Consider the following 17,489-nt stretch of genomic DNA (forward strand, 5'->3'; position numbering starts at 1 on the left):
GAAGTATTGTGATCCATATTTATTTCTTCTTTATTAGTTTACTTCCCATTAACTCAATTTCGATGTTCACAAATACCGTCAAAACATTTGACCTTGAAATTCTCCCCGCTCTATATATCAGCAAAATTAAAAAGATACAAATAATCGCACACAACCTCGAACCGTTCTCAATGGCGTGCGACTTCTTAATCTGCTCGCGTAATATTTGAACGTCCCGTCGTCATTACTTTTTCTATTACGTCACGCTTTTAATTATGTATCCCGGCTCTTGCTACGTCACTTATATAGCATTAATATTTATTAAATTATGACGCAAGATCGTTTTCGGATGTCATCTTCCAAATATTGGTGCAAATATTTGAACCAACATTTAATTTTCTTAATCGATAGTCATCCAATACTGGGTCCAATGTATCGACTTTCTACATACTTATCAGTTGTATCTTTTACCCTTATTTGGGAAATATTATGTTGTTTTTAATCTGTGTTTTAATTGTTCTAGCCAATATTGTATATGTCAAAAATGTTTCCTGTTAATATTACCTTCACTAAGTGGAAGGTTATTTACAAATTATTTTTATGTAATTGAAAATACTACAAATTATTTTGTATACTTTTTTTTTAAATTTGTGTATCCAGAAAGAGGTATTATAAAGTTAATATTTTATAATCTGTAGTCAACCAATATTTAGATTCTTTATATTGTGCTTAAATATTTTGTTTCGTTTAAATGTAGAGCTTTTTTTAAGCTTGCCATATAATATTTTCTTTTTTCTTCGTGATTGTACATTTCTAGTTAATGGTGGATATATCGACTATAAAACAGCATGGTAATGTATTTATAAGGATATACTTATGTGAATAAAATAGAAGAGTAAATGTCCATAGACAATTCGAACATTCTAAAATCAATTTTCTGAAAAAAATTAGCAAATAAAACCGTCTGTAATTTATGTAAATAGTAATATATATAATGAAATATACCTGTGAACACGTGTTGGGAAAACGAAACGGTTTTCCCGCCTTACTACTTAACTGGGAAATGTTGGAAACATTTAAATGTTGCGCTGTGATCAATAATGATTCTAGTCGATGTTCGATTATTCACAGATAATATAGAACTGAGTTAATGACTCTTAACAAAAAAAAACAAATGAGGCTTACAAAGCAAAATTATAAAAGTAAATCTTGAGTTTAAGCAAAATAAATTCATAAAAATGTAAAAATGATAACGCGTTATACATTCTATTAAGTCATTATTATAGAAGGCATAGTTTTTAGTTAGTTACTATTCTAGTCTTTGTCCCATTCCATAAGCAAGGTACAATAGCATATAATGTTCTTTATTAAATGTTTTATGACTTTAAGCCATGCAAAATGTTCGTATAAAATTATTATTTTAATGATAAAAAATACATGTTCACATGTAAAATGTAATGAAAATTTAATTTTATAAAGCCCGACTTCTGGCTAATTGTGTGATTTAATTACAAAACATACATTTTGACCAAAACAAAATTTAAACGATCTTATGTTTTAATTGAAAGTCGTTTTATTAATTATGTGCTATACATGAACAATTCTTAATTATTTATTATATTAAAGTTCAAAACTCTTAATTGTACCGACTGTAGGTAAAAGCTTTTGAGTGAATATTACTAAATATATTCGGAAGTCCGGAAAAGGATTAAAAAAAATTAATCAATTTATGGTATTTTGAGAAAAAAATATCCAAAATTAATTAAGATTATAAACATAATTTTTAGCGAAATTTAAAAAATATGTATTATAAATGACTTAATAATCCAAAGAATCCAAGAAAAATAAAAGGCTGTACAGGCAAATCCCTTAGCCTGTCCTAATCCTAGCCTAGCAAAAACGTAAAATGATAACTACGAAAAAAGGATTTGGTTACAAAATTTGTTAGTTAATTATTTTCTGTCATTTTTTTTTTAAATCTTATATCGAAAAAGGAAGGTGGGTTTTGTCAATGGGCTTTTCGTAATACGGTAGATACCTAGCGGAATGTCAATTACCTCCTAAACTCAAATTGCATATATTGTATCTGCACCACAGATTGCCATAACTTGCTCCCGTAAATACGACATATCTTAATCAATGGACAATAAAGCAGATATTTGTAAAGCATCTAAAAAAACCGACCTGTCATAATATCTGTTTCCTGTGTTTAAACATTATTTAAACGTTCTATTCTATTATCATATTTTAGAATATTCTTTTGCCTTTCAAAAATAGTTTTTGACGCTATATGTAATTATTTCAAATCAATAATAATAATTAGTTAAACGAAAGAGTGTAGTCAAAATTTGTAATAACACATTTATCATTTTTATTATTTATTAAAAATAAGTACTGTATATCTTATTAATTATTATGTTAATAAAAAAGTGCAACAAAAATATAATTAAAATTGTATGTGTTGTGATTTAGTTTAGTTATGTTTAGTTTTATTCGAAATATAATTGTTGTAGTTTTTACTAATAGTATTAGATTTTTCCGTTAATGTAATATTTTCATGGAATTGTTTGAATATTTTTAATAATATTATATGTTTTACTACTAGATAATACAACATTGGGAAGATTCATGATATGAGTTGTGCAATTCAAAATTGTATTTTAACCTGATATTTACTCAGACATATTTAGTTGTTTCTTTTATATTTTTGTTAATGACTTTCGATACAGAATCAGTTTCTTTCTCTGTATCAAATCTGTAAAAAATCAACTGTAAGAATATTTGACCCATATTATTCTGCCGACGCTACAAATTAAAATGCAAATTAATGATACAAAATCTAAAAAAATATATATTAATCACTTTTTCTCTTTTTCTTAATTAATTTATTATATGTAACCACAATATTTCTGATTATTATATTTGAACAACATCACTAAAATACGAAATTGTACTCGACTTGATGTAAGACAGATTAATCGTTAATTAAAATAGCAGTTTGATTAGTTTTATGAAACTGTTTTGCATTTTAAATTGAATTCTTTTAAATTGTCTTTATTTTAAAATATTTTATTCAACTATGTCTATTATAATATGGGTCAAAACTTACACAAATAGTAACGCCATTTTTTATTGAGCTGAAATTTACAACACAAATGCGGTGCTGGCGACAATACATTAAATGTGTATTTTAAGACACAGATTATATATTTCTTTTTATTTTTTAATTAATTGTTATGTGTTCCAATGTTCCAAATTTAATATTATAGTATGCACAATTTTTACTCTTAGATATACGTGTAGTGACCAAAATTTTAGTAAGTTTCGTATATAATTTTAAATATTCGATATATAATATTTTAAATTTATTATCTTTTATTACGTTATACAAATATGAATTGTATTACAATGTAGGTAAGCTGCGCTTTATTCTACGCCAATTCGAAGTATTAAGACTTTATAGAAGACTAATACAATTTCTATTGAAAATGTATATGAAAAGAAATGGAAATAACTTGCAAGTAGTACCGAGTTTTTACTATTATATAGGAACTAGAAATGTTTCTTGAGCAATTATAATAATTAAAGTAAGCAACTCCAGTGATATGTACCATTAACATTACCTTAAAATGTCAAGAACGACGCTATAATTTGCTAGTCCATATTTGAGTCATAGTATAAAATATAACTATTCTGTATAAAGTGTAACGCTAAATATACTTAATATTTCTCGCTAAATTGTGTTTTTATTTTTTAATATATTTTATCCCCTTATGAATGTTAAAATTAAATGAATGTGTATCTTAGTTATGAGAACGCAAAATATTCGCTCCCGAAAAGTTCTGAGGCGAGGGTCGAATCGTGGAGGGCAATCATGTGTATTTACGTTATGTTAACAGCCTGTAAATTTCGTACTGCTAGGCTAATGGCGAAGGCTAAATTAATTTCCACCACACTGCTCCAATGCGGTTTGGTTACAAATGTGGCAGAATTTCATGCCCACGATATTTCCTTGACGAGCATGAAATGTATTATAAACACAAATAGGCACATGAAAATTCAGTGGTGCTTGCTTGGATTTGAATCACAATCATCGGTTAAGCTTAAGATGCACGCGCTCTAACCACTGGGTCAGTGGCGGATTTATCAATAGGCTAAGTAGGGTGGAGCCTAGGGCGGCAAATTTAGCCCACATTTGTTATCATCTTACAAAAATAAAAAGAATCATATCATATCACCTTAGTTTATAATACTACTAACGGGAAAAAGCCGATGTAATGAGGACGAAAGAATACAAATCATAAAGTTGCAATTTCAGAATAAATGTAATTAATATGATTGTGAACTAAACTGACGTATTGAATTTCAAAAGTCAGTAGGGGCGGCAAAAATTGAATAGCCTACTAGCGGCAAATTTGTAAATCCGCCACTGCACTGGGACATCTTGGCTCTCATGCGTATTAAGGATCCTTAAATGAATTAACTCATGGGTCCAATCGGGTGATTGGACAGTATATAGTTAATATAAACTGCTAATATTGTTACTATTATAAAAGATGAATTATTAATCATCTGAAAATACGTTAACTTTAGACAAATTCAATCGATGTAACTGTTATACATAATAAGTGTTTTGACGGACATGAAATAATGGAAATACATTTTAATAGTTATGATTTTATTTTTGCGTGTTATTGTACTGCCATTCCACACAAGCCTTTCCTTTAACGCCGTTCACTTCGACATTGCTCCATCTTTCGTAGAACTTCGCTTCTCTATCCTTTCCAATGTAAAACACGTCTTCATCGATTACCATAACTCTTACGACGTATGATTGACCTCCTAGAATTTAAATACAAAATCAAAATATACTTTATTCAAGTAAACTTTTATAAATACTTTTGAATTGTCATTTTACAAAGTATATTAATTAGTTTCGGAATGTAGATTCTACCGAGAAGAACCAACAATAAAATCAATGTTACTCTATTTCGACATTTAAAATACATAGTTATATAAGTTAAATACAATTAAATGTGTATATAATGTAGGGTACATTTTAATACCTATGCATGGATACTTCTTTGGTATTCCAATCAGTCATAACTCATATTTTAAACATTCATTAGTAGCTAAAATGTTATGTCACGTATAGACCCAATATATGAACACCAATAAAAATAAAACTACTGTTAAAAAGTAGAATAAAGGTTAAAGTGTCATCAGGTGATAGATAAGTGAAAATGTAATATAAATATTCGTACCAGCTTGAAACGTAAAACCATAGTCCTTTGGAAGAATTTGGTTTTCTCCGTGTTGGTAAAGATGGAAATCGGATGCGTCCACCGCAACTACAGTCTGATCAGCCTTCTTACATAAATATCCAATGGTAAGGCTACAAAGACATATTTTTATTATAATTTTTTACACTACATAGTGATAATTACTCTTTCATAGACAAGAGTATAAGATAGCCTGGCGTAAGTCAAATATTACGTACCTATGTAACTGTACTATAATCGAAGACAACGAGATTTAAAATTCGACTAGATTTTTTTCTTTTTTAATTAGAAATAATTGTATAAACGATAAATACTATGATCCGTAGATAATAATTCTTGCCCTTTTTACAAATATGAATTAACTAGCGACCCTCCCCGGCTTCGCACGGTTGCAATGCCGATACTAATAAAATATACTGAAGAGTGTTTTGCAATGTGCACAGTTTTTCAGTCATTCTCTATTTTATTGTGAATGTATTATACATATATACCTTCCTCTTGAATAACTGTATCTATTGAAGAACGCATCAAATATCCATTGCGTAGTTATAAAGATTTAAGCTTTCATAGGGATATAGGGACAGAGAAAGAGACTTTGTTTTATACTATGTAATGACTAGCTTCATAAACGAATGAAATTGTAAGATTTAAAATGTAAACTATTATTTATTTTAAAAAAATCTTACTGAGATAGTATTGCGGGCTGTGAAACACTTCCGATGGCCATGCAATCGCCGTTCTCGAGGAATACGAAATGATAAACGTAACGATGGAAGTTACGCCAATCCCGTAGAGGTCCTAAAAGAAAAAAATTAACTTGAACTTGGCTTAACACACTACCATGGTCGGTAGACCAGATCGACTTATTAAATATAATAATGTGCAAGTTCATGTGGAGGTACATACTCTATATCAAAGTCTGATAGTGGTATTTCGTCATAACTACAAAAGATATGCTTAAAGTATTTTATGTACTTCCCGAGGAGTGTAGTACTTTTTAATTAAAGGATGCTTTTGTGAATTCCGTAACAAAGCAGTTTCTTTTAGTTTGGATGTAGCTACTCTTTTTTTCGTTACTTAATTCGTTGATGCAAAAAAATGTTTAATTATACAAATATCATAATCATTAATTACCGAAACTTCTATCTCTGACACACGGCATGTTTATTTCGTATGTTCTGTCTTCGACCGTCACTGTACCGGTGATGGATCCCATTTGTTCATAATGCGTCTGATGGAGTCTGAAAAATCATTTTCGGAATCATACTTGCATTACCTACTTAATATTATTTTCAAATTTTAATAAAAACTTTCTACAAATGATGTCGTGTATTCTGATCGAAACAAACATGAAACAATTATTTCTCGTGCCAAATATCTTATCTGTTTTGTCGCGAAGAAAATTAGTAACTCACAATTACTCGGGTAAAAACCTGAGACACATAATTGTCAGTAATTCCAAATAAACAACATTTGACATCGAATTGATACGATATCATTGCGCGAGAGCATGATACGTGATTTTTGTATTGGATAAACAAAAGAATGGTCTTTAAATCAAATTTAAATTAATTATTAAGAAATATGTTGTTGTATTATAAAAAAAAAATATGAATCAAAAATTGTATATTAGTATATAGGAATGGAATACGTTAATCTAAGCTTTATTTATCTTGCTTTAAATATTTACAGACAAGTAATTATTTATGATTTATATATGTATATAGAATGCATGTTAATCGCGTTGAAGTAGCAGCAAAAGAATATTTAAAGATTTAAATTGACTGGATCTTGACTTGAATAGATAATATATGGATACGTGATTTCTTTATGCTAAGTTAGTGGTATACATACTAGTGTTTTTAGTATTTAATAAGTATTGACCATACTTCTTAACAAGCTTAAAGTAGTCACTCGACCAAGGTTCCCTCGCCATGTCGTCGGCGACGCTGTATGGTGACATCTGCGTGTCGTACTCGAACGGTGCCCACTGCGCGCTCCAGATGAGATCAGCTGACACTTTTACCGTTTTATTAACATCATCTCTTGATCTAATAATTGAACAAAATAACAAACATAAAAACAAACAGATAATAAAGTATTATTTGAGATCAGTAGTTATGTTAACGAACTATACTAGCAATCTATATTAATATTATAAATATGAAAGTAACTGTCTGTTTGTCGCTCTTTCATGACCAAACCGCTAAAACGAATTTGATGAAGTTTAGTATGAAGCAAAGTTGAACTCCAACACAGGACATAGGCTACATTTTTTGCCTGAAATATGAGACACAACACCCTTAAAAGCGAACGAAGCCGCGGGCGATTACTAGTACTAACATAAATCGCTCATCCAGAACGACATCGTCACAATTGCAAAAATCTCTAAAATGACTTTTTCATTCCAAACGATCTCATTTCGTACATACTTTCTAGTGTAATATTGTCAGAATTATTGTTATATAGATGTCAATCAAAAACTATTGATCATCAGTCATTTTAGAGATTTTTGCAATTGTGACGATGTCGTTCTGGATGAGCAAAATGGTAAAATAATTGTGTAAGCTAAGATGGTTACTGAGGGTAAGAAAATGTTTGAGTGAAGAATACATCAGGCGAAATTATTTATAAAAAATGTATCCATTCGTTATTTTTTTTAATCAGTGCTTAAATAAAATAAATTTTTAAATACACTAAAAAAATCACCTGCAATTAAATTTGGGTCTAAAAATAGTTTTCTCCATTTATATTCGATATACTTATATAGACACAAAACAGTGCTTTCATATTAATATTGAGTGCACAGCTATCTGTCGCCACTTGGCACGATTATCTCTTAATCATTACATCAATTTGTATTATATTAGAAGTGCTTTGATAAGATAATACGCTTAAGCAAAGGGAAATCTATTATTAATCCTTATTTAAAAATATACTTTTTTTAAACTATCAATCGAATCCAAATTAAAACACGGTAATTTAATTCATTTCTATGTCCAGAGGAAATTTCTACAAAATTTTAGAAAATCAAGAAACATAATATATTATCTTAAGCTGATTGTAACAAGAAATTTTTGATATTTGATTGTCAGACATTATGCATAAAAGAATCATACAAAATTTCATCAAATACAGTGCCCTTGTTTGGTTATAAGGCAGCAACAGAGTTACTTTCGCATTTATATCATTAGTCTAGATAATAAACTGATTCAGTATTTACTTCTTAAAAGAATTATTATTTCCACTAAAAGGTTAATTCTTCATTATATTATGACTTGGATTATAAATGCGAAAATGTGAACGTTCCATTGTTGGTATTTATAACGAAGGTTGCAACTAGGAACGGATCAGCGTGATTTATCGCCCAAAGATACTCGTAGTTTATGGGCCCAAGTGACACAGGCTTTACTATCACGGGAAAATAAGAGCCAATCCCCGAATAAACTATTAAATATAATATGCCAAGCCTTTAAAATCTGTCCAAGAACATTTATTAATAATTTCCATTGTGTTTAATTTAAAATATTGGACTAGCCATAGAAAAAATCAAGTTGTAAAACAAAAACTCTGGGACCAAATGCATTAAGTCCTTAGCTCCTACTTTAGATTAAAAAACTCGTTACTAATCAAAAGTTCAATGACTCACTTCATTTCTCCATTGTATGATAACGTCCAAGTGCGCATAGGTAGAAAGTTTTTAATTTTAATTCCTTGAACGCTATAATCATCCTCGTCCTCTTTTGTTCGTTGCACATAAGTATCCGGGAGTCTAGGTGTCATTAGGAGGGGCTCATTTTTAATCTGTACAAATATAAAAAATGTATATTCATTACGTATTCAACTTGTGTTTATGGCTATATTCTACCTTAATACCTTTACCAAAGTTTAAAAATATATAGATCTAAAGTTGTTCAACAGGTGTTCATAATAAATTGATTTCATTACAAACATTCATTACAACAATCAATTTGTATGTAAAAAAAAGAAGTACGAAATTTATCCGTTACTAAAACTTTAGTAATACCTTCAAATATAAGAAAGAATCGCAGATTCCATGTGGCCTCCTTGCTAATCCACAAATGAGAGCATCTCCATTTTCAGACATTCCATTATAGTAAACGCCATCGACTGCCTGAATAAGGAATTAAATGGCTCATTAAGTATTCTGTAAAGAGTAATATTCAATACATTTATCTAATATTTTATCTTTACCATAGTATGGTCATCCACTTTGTATATCTGTTCTAGATTTGCGTGATGTTCTTGGACATGTGCAACTCCATCAGGACTACGACCTAATTCTATTGCTAATAGTCTTTTCAAATATGTAATAACCTAAAATTAAAAAAATATTAGTAATAGGATACCAAATAAAAAGTCTGCCTAATGCGCTCGCATTTTATGTATCTTCCATCATCATAGCTACGTTAACTAGGGGTTCTAAGATGTTATATATGTAACTTACTCGACTGACGTTTTATTAAACTGGCTAATACTTTTAAATTAAACGGAAATGTTTAGGGTTTGGCGGCATGATGAAACAAAACTTTCTCAAAATAGGAGTAGTACCTAGTAGTTACAAAGTGTAATTTAGTTTAAATATAATTGGGATCACTTTGATTACGTCACCAGACTTTAATTAAAATTCTATTGTGTGAAATAATAATAATAACTTTCTTTACCTGTTTCATTCTAAGAAACGAATACATAAATAAAAACTTAAACCAGTAAGTTTTGTTTTGTTGTTGATAAATACCCAATATAGCCGGTTTATACTTCATATTTATGAATCGAAAAATAAACACAACACACACTGATATTAACAGAGAAGTTAAACACGTTAACATTTTAAATAATTAATATTCGAGAATATCCTAGCAATTACACGTATAATTTCATTGCTACTGAAGCGTTTGATAAAGATTATTATTTTGTGTAAATAATTTCGAAACGCTTACTATCTTATCACTCTTCGATCGGCTTAGTTGAATTTGTCTGATTTTTATAATTCAGACTAATCTCCTGTGTAATGACTAATTATCATACTTGATAAGAAGTCCATCGCAACTCTTAATTGATTACTGAGTCAAAGGCATTCACTTAATTTACTGTTGTCAAGTAAGCGTGAATTCGTACCTTACACACTATCATATCAAAACGGAATTCGAATTACTCATCCTGAAATTTGAAACTATAGTCACCACTCGAAATAAGTGTCATTAATAAATAAAAATTTTAACAAAAAGAAAAACCGACTTCAAACAAAACACTATTTTAAAACAAATAAATATGCACTAAAAAGTAATCAAAATAATTGAGTATTCAACATATTTTTTAGAGTCCTCCTAAGTAAAGCGAAATGAAAAACACCGACTCCAAATATAGCAATAATTATAACTACATTATATAATCGTAAATCGACTTTTAAGTAGTCTAATATTCATTCCCCACGGGAAGCACCTTTCAAACAAAAAAAAAATATCAAAATCGGTCCACCCAGTGAAAAGTTATGAGGTAACAAACTCTCCTCCTCCTTTTTGAAGTCGGTTGAAAACTTATCCAAGTCATCCTGTGGCGGATTTACAAATCTGCCGCTAGTAGGCTATTCAAATTTTGCCGCCACTTTTTTGCAACATTTATGATTTGTGTTCTATCTTCCTCATTACATCGGTTATTTCCCGTTATTAGTATTATTATAAACTAGGTGATATTTCAGTCAGTTACTAGATTTCCAATCCACTACGTAGTGACGAGTATACGGATTACGGACGTAATGTGTATACATATAATTATAAGTTATTTTTAAATTTCTGTAAGACAATAACAAATTTGGGCTAAATTATCCGCCCAAGGCTCCAGCCTACTTAGCCTATTGGTAAATCCGCCACTGAAGTCATCTACGGATGTAAAATATTGAGTGAGTAAAATCATACGTCAAAGCCCATTACATTCACACTCAGACTATGGTTATTCACAGCTTTGGTTTATCTTTATTAGCCAACGAGAATGAACATACTAATTTACTCAATTTATAATCCTAATAATGGGATGGAACTTTGTAAAAATATTTCGAAAATTACTTTTCACGTAAACGGCATCGAATTCGACTTTTACGTTATCAATTTTTAATGTTACCTTTTTTTGTTGCTTGTTTACGAAACATTTAACAAATGCCGTTCTATTTCAACTTATTTACAAAAAATCTTAATAAATTATATATCTAATCCTTCCTTATGAATCTCTTTGTCTATTAGTGAAAATCGAATGAAAAACCGTTCAGTAGTTTTGGAGTTTATTGTGAATATACAGACAGACAGACGCGGTCGGTGGACTTTGTTTTATAATAGGTAGGGACACAAATGTTATTGCGATACAGATAATTGAAAATAAAATAACATAATGAGTTTAATTCGTATTTATTTTAATACCAATTTTGAACATATCAAATGAAAATTATTCTGCAACATGTTTGAAATCAAAAAAAATCTTACAGTTTATTTTAGTATAAGATGTATATATTAAGTATTTAGGTCTATTCTGCTGTAGCTAACAAATGCTTGTGAACGCACTCTTCTTTGTTGATCAGATGTGTTGTTTTATTGACGAGTTGCATCAGAGTGTTCAGGTTACTGGACCATTCGTTCAATCGGTCCGAGGCATCCATGTTCAACCTAAAAATAATATTATATTATTTGAAGAATAAATATATTAATTTTAAAATAAAAGTATCATCATCGTATCAGAAAAAATCTTGTTAAGACAAGATTTTATGAGTTTTAAAAATATTGAGTCAATTTTGTTCAACGAGTTTCTGTGGTATTTATTATTATTATTCTGTGGTATTTATATTATCATTATTTATTTTTATATTTAAAATTATGAGTGATCGCGTGGTACGAACAAGTTTGTTGGTGTGTGTATCGTGTGTAACATCAGCGCTCGTTTGTTTTGTTACGAGTCGTCAAATTCGATTTTCAAAATGACATTAAAAACAGTTATATGTCATATCTATACGATTGTATATGACACAGAGCAATGAGTCGACATTGACAAAAACCGAAAACAGACACAATAGGCAAAAACATCGTCTCGGATAGACGTAATACCTATAAATTTAATTTAATTTTTTTTAATCTTTGAAATTTAATCTAATGAGCTGTTAAATAGAGGAATTAACTATTAATAAAAAAATCATAATTTTATATTTAGAAATGTGGAAGCTTTGTGCGAGCCCGTCTGGGTAGGTACCACCCACTCATCAGTTATTCTACCGCCAAATAACAGTAGTCAGTATTGTTGTGTTCCGGTTTGAAGGGTGAGTAAGCCAGTGTAACTACAGGCACAAGGGACATAACATCTTAGTTCCCAAGGTTAGTGGCGCAGTGACGATGTAAGGAATAGTTAATATTTCTCACAGCGTCATTGTCTATGGGTGATGGTGACCACTTACCATCAGGTGGCCCATATGCTCGTCCGCCAACCTATACCATAAAAAAAAAACCAGCTCAATAGTAGACCCAAATAATAATGTGTTGTCTGTTGGGAATTGTTCGAGTACCTGAAGTGTACGACTCCAGCGGGCCGGTCTATCTTGGCGCGCACCACGCCGCTAACAACGAGCTGACTCAGCGCCTCCTCAGTTTCTGTCACACTCAGACCGAGCAATTCGCTCATCCGCTGCAGCGTGATGCGTGTGTAGTACATTGACATTATACGGATGTTCTGTTGACAAACATTTTATTTAATTATACATCTTTACAGAGTATAAAAACCAGTTGCTAACCACTGTCTGTCCCTATGTTGTGCTTAGATCTTTATAATTACGCAACAGATTATGAGACGGATTTTTTTAATAGATAGTGTGATCCAAAGGGAAGTTTACAATACATCGACAATATAATAAAGCAACAACAACAGCCTGTAAATTCCCACTGCTGGGCTAAAGGCTCCTCTCCCTTTGAGGAGAAGGTTTGGAACATATTCCACCACGCTGTTCCAATGCGGGTTGGTGGAATGCACATGTGGCAGAATTTCTATTTCTATATAAATTTGTCACATGCAGGTTACCTCACGATGTTTTCCTTCACCGCTGAGCACGAGATGAATTATAAAGACAAATTAAGCACATGAAACAGTGGTGCTTGCCTAGGTTTGAACCTGCATCATCGGTTAAGATGCAGGCGTTCTAACCACAGGGCCATCTCGACTCATATATAATAAAGATTTACTGATAATTTGACAAGTATCTAATGTGATGTCGCAAACAAACACATTATTTGCGCCTACATTGCAAACGCTGCACCTGATCTATTACTATTATTGGATTCGTGCGAAGCCGGGGCAGGTCAGTAGTATTATTATATTTTAGCATTAGTTTAAAAGGACAGCATCACAGAACAGATTTGCTATTAGCATCAGGGTTGGTTGCAAATACGGATTTATTTTATAAGGAATCATTTTTAAATTTAAAAACGCTACCATAACTTAAGGGCATACTAGATATGGAAACATGAAAAATTACAGATTTGTTGTGCTATTTTAAATTAGAAGAAATCTGACAGAGTCAATCATCTTATATAAGTATAAGTTTCATGCCGTCTAAAAAGCTCCAAACATCCTAATTGGATACATATAAGGATTACATCAGAGAGTGGCAGTTTACTTCACAAAGTTAAGATTAAAATTGAAAACTTAACATTGTTAAGTCAACAGGAACAAAATATTGCAATGCAGTTACAAAATTACAAACAATTAATAATAAGACAATAATGGGACATCAGAGCAAAATCATATTTTTGTTGTTTCCTTAAATGGTATACACACTTCACTACATATTCTTAAACCACACAGTACTCTCAGGATTATTATCAATACATTGGATAATATATCTTAAATTTCAGTTTACATTCATTAATTGTATTGAATTTATCAATATATGTCATGCCTTATTTACATCAACATATCTTATATACTATATTATCTATGTATGTATGTATGTATGTATGTATGTATGTATGTATGTATGTATGTATGTAAGTATGTAAGTAAGTATATATTTATATATTTTTGTATGAATATGTGTATGTATATTATATGATAATTATTATTTAATATAGGTACATTAAACATTATATATATAACATGTGACACCACCCTTCTCTGAAATGAAGACTGTGTTTTTAAGCCCATAAGGTTGTCTGGTAGAAATCGCTACCTAGCGATAAGACCGCCTTATTGTGCATCTCATTTTATTTTCTATATATTTCATTTTTATTGTTAAATTACTCTGTTACTGTGGTGTACAATAAAGTATATTATTATTATTATTATTATTATATTAATAGAGTAAATTATTGCAAATTGTATTCCCTTATTGAATACTTACATGTTCAACAACCCTGTTCTTCAAGTCATTCCAACGTTCCTGTCCTTTCTCATCAGTGGAATTAAAGTATGGTGTTTGTCTCAACATCTTCTCATATGTTGAGCAGAGAGTACTCCATCTTATGATCTCGGGATTGATGAACAGCCCTAAGAGTTGCCTGTAAGTATCAAATCAAAATGTTATCTTAAACAGCCTGTTAACTGCCATTCATTACTCTAATGGCATGGCTAGCTTATGTTATATATATATATATATTATATTACTTATTAGCAACAATTACTAAAGAGGTAGAACAGGTAAGTAAAACCTTTTTTGCTCATCAGAGTTAAAATACAGCTAGTATTATTCACTAGTGTATTATTACATGTTAGGTTATTTCTGATAAGGCATATAAAAAATGGGACTTTTAAAGCATATTTGAAAACAATAAACTTTGATATGGGCAGTTTTTTTGTCTTTCCATACAAAATTAGTTCCAATGGTATTCATTTGATAAGATTGCAACACATGTAGTTGTGTGTGTTATATATTTGCTGTATTTAAAATAGGTATGTATATGTTTTCTATACTCTAATAGGCTTATTTTTAATAACAAAGATATTATCTTACTTGTATTCAGGTAATTTATCCAAATCCTTGTCCTCATTAAGTCTGTGTGTAAGATCAGCCTGTTCATTATCATATGGAGCTAATATGAGAAATACAACACTGCCAATGAGTGCATCGGATCCACCAGACTGTCCCAGGGCGCGGAAGTGACGACATACTGCTAAATACTGTCCATTATGTTGATCCACTGCTATCATTATTCTATAGAACTTTTCCTTCAGTTCCTGAAAAACAATATAATTTGTGTCTTAATGTGTCCTTTTTCAACTACAACTAAAATCTATCACACAAAGAATTCAAGTATAATTATTATATAAAAAAATTCTATCTCCTTTTATGTTCTCCATATTTGTAGTTTCTGGAAGGCAGATCAATGACAAATAGCTAGTTTTTTGAGTGACTGACCATTGGAAGAAGACATTGAATGATGGAATAAACAAAAAAATGTATTAAGTATTTAGTTACATACATTGATAAGAATTCGGAAACTCTATGATAGTGTTAACACAATAAAGTATACCTCCATATTTATATTACTATAGTGGATTAAACGGTTTCAACCAAGTATGGTTAAAACTTGCTGGAAAACTAAAATTGTCTGAAATATTCATTATGTATTTGCAAATAAATAGCATTGTGAATGTTGTGAAAGTAGTTATCAAAACTTTGAAAGTGAAATTAAAGTGTTATTAATGAGGATTATTAATCAAGAACTGCTTATAACAGATATAACAGAGCTAATAGCATATCATTTGGATTATTTAAATCTTTAGTTTGTTTATCTTTACTTCTGCCATTGAAATAAATTATACTGTGGTAAAGAAATATTTTAATCAGAAATATATAGACACATTGAACATAGATAATTTAAAAAGAAAATGAATACTAATAGGTCTATTATTAATCGAATATACATTTCATTTCTACCTAATAAATAGAGATAAAAAATATAAACTGTAATTCTACTTACTTGAGTATTATCTTCTTCAAAGAACTTCGTATTTATCTTCTTAGAAATAATCTGAGTGCGAACATAATCTTTGATGGCTAGACACAATCTCATTTGTTCTAGAATCAGTTCAACTTTTTCTCTCTTGTCCATTGAACCATAAGTCTCCACTTGCAACTCCTGGATGATCTTAGCAGCTTCAGCGACATTATCTTCTTCTTCTCTTATTTTAGCCAGAATATGAGTGAGTCTAGCTCTTTCGACCTCTACATAGATTTTGCCTTCCGTTATAGTCCTCAGTGTCTCTATAAGCTTTATTTTTGTTTCTTTGTCCGGTGTTTTATCTACATAGGTACAACATTCCTGCACCATTTTAACTACTGCCTGTTTCAGTTGAGACCTATAATAAATTATATTTTTAATAGTATCAATAAAATGCTGTACAGAGTACAATTATCCTTATTATAAATATATTACCTTCTTTTTGACAGGAGAACTACATGATCATTGAGGGCAGACCAGTTTTTAGCCTCATAGCAGATTTGGACAATGGTTACCAAGATCCTTGCAGTGGAAGCCATGTCAGCACCCTATATTATTGATGACAAAAAATAAATTCTATAAGTGATTAAACAAAGGTGTACCAAAAATGCTGTTTTAAAATATCATTATACAACAAAATCTTATGTGAATAAGAAACTTTCTACTAATATTATTGTTACATTTACAATGACACAGACTTACTCTTGTTATTATTGTTGTTTTTCTAAAGTTAATTCCGAAGTATGCTTACCGTTCTCGTTTGTTTCTCAAGAGCAAGCAATTGATCAATAGCTTCTTGAACTCTGCCACTGGAGGCCCATGATTTCCATAGGGGTATTTTCTCATCACAAGTGGCGCTATAATCCACCTAAAAGCAAATGGTATAAATTTATATCGTTCTAAACATTTCAAATTTACTTAATAAAGACTCATTATACAACTTACTTCCATTTTAACTATTTTGCCGCTAGCATCCAAGCTCCCTATATCGCCGTTTGTAGTCATGTTGCTTTCTAAAAATCAACGTAGTAAATAAATTGAAGGTAAATAAAAGTGCTGTTCATTATTACTTCAATGTTTATTCTAAAACAAATACTTACTGAATAGTTATTACTTTTGTATTTTAATATGACTAGTAGAATAACAAAGTTAATTCTCAGTGCTGTGTTAAATTCTTGTAAATGCAATATCACTACGAATGACAGCAACAAAATTGACAAATGACAAGTGTCAAAAAATA

The 17,489-nt window shown here is 30.4% G+C and overlaps 2 protein-coding genes across 2 annotated transcripts; both read right to left on the reverse strand.

Annotated features, from left to right (window-relative positions):
- Positions 1-4,636: 4,636 nt before the first annotated feature.
- LOC124530006 lies at positions 4,637-10,208 on the reverse strand. The gene is made up of 10 exons (XM_047103979.1): positions 9,947-10,208; positions 9,477-9,599; positions 9,289-9,396; positions 9,102-9,105; positions 8,911-9,067; positions 7,151-7,312; positions 6,396-6,502; positions 5,948-6,059; positions 5,244-5,374; positions 4,637-4,821 (listed from the first exon to the last, which is right to left on the reverse strand). The coding sequence occupies exons 1-10, from the start codon at positions 10,109-10,111 to the stop codon at positions 4,658-4,660; spliced, it is 1,233 nt and encodes a 410-aa protein (XP_046959935.1). The 5' UTR covers positions 10,112-10,208; the 3' UTR covers positions 4,637-4,657.
- A 1,462-nt stretch (positions 10,209-11,670) lies between these two features.
- Positions 11,671-17,489, reverse strand: LOC124529945 (26S proteasome non-ATPase regulatory subunit 12). Its single transcript, XM_047103896.1, has 9 exons — positions 17,350-17,489; positions 17,195-17,262; positions 17,001-17,117; positions 16,685-16,797; positions 16,229-16,607; positions 15,259-15,482; positions 14,650-14,806; positions 12,823-12,986; positions 11,671-11,935 (listed from the first exon to the last, which is right to left on the reverse strand). The coding sequence occupies exons 2-9, from the start codon at positions 17,252-17,254 to the stop codon at positions 11,797-11,799; spliced, it is 1,353 nt and encodes a 450-aa protein (XP_046959852.1). The 5' UTR covers positions 17,255-17,262; positions 17,350-17,489; the 3' UTR covers positions 11,671-11,796.

Source organism: Vanessa cardui, chromosome 5, assembly GCF_905220365.1.
Source record: "Vanessa cardui chromosome 5, ilVanCard2.1, whole genome shotgun sequence".
NCBI classification, from domain to species: Eukaryota; Metazoa; Arthropoda; class Insecta; order Lepidoptera; family Nymphalidae; genus Vanessa; species Vanessa cardui.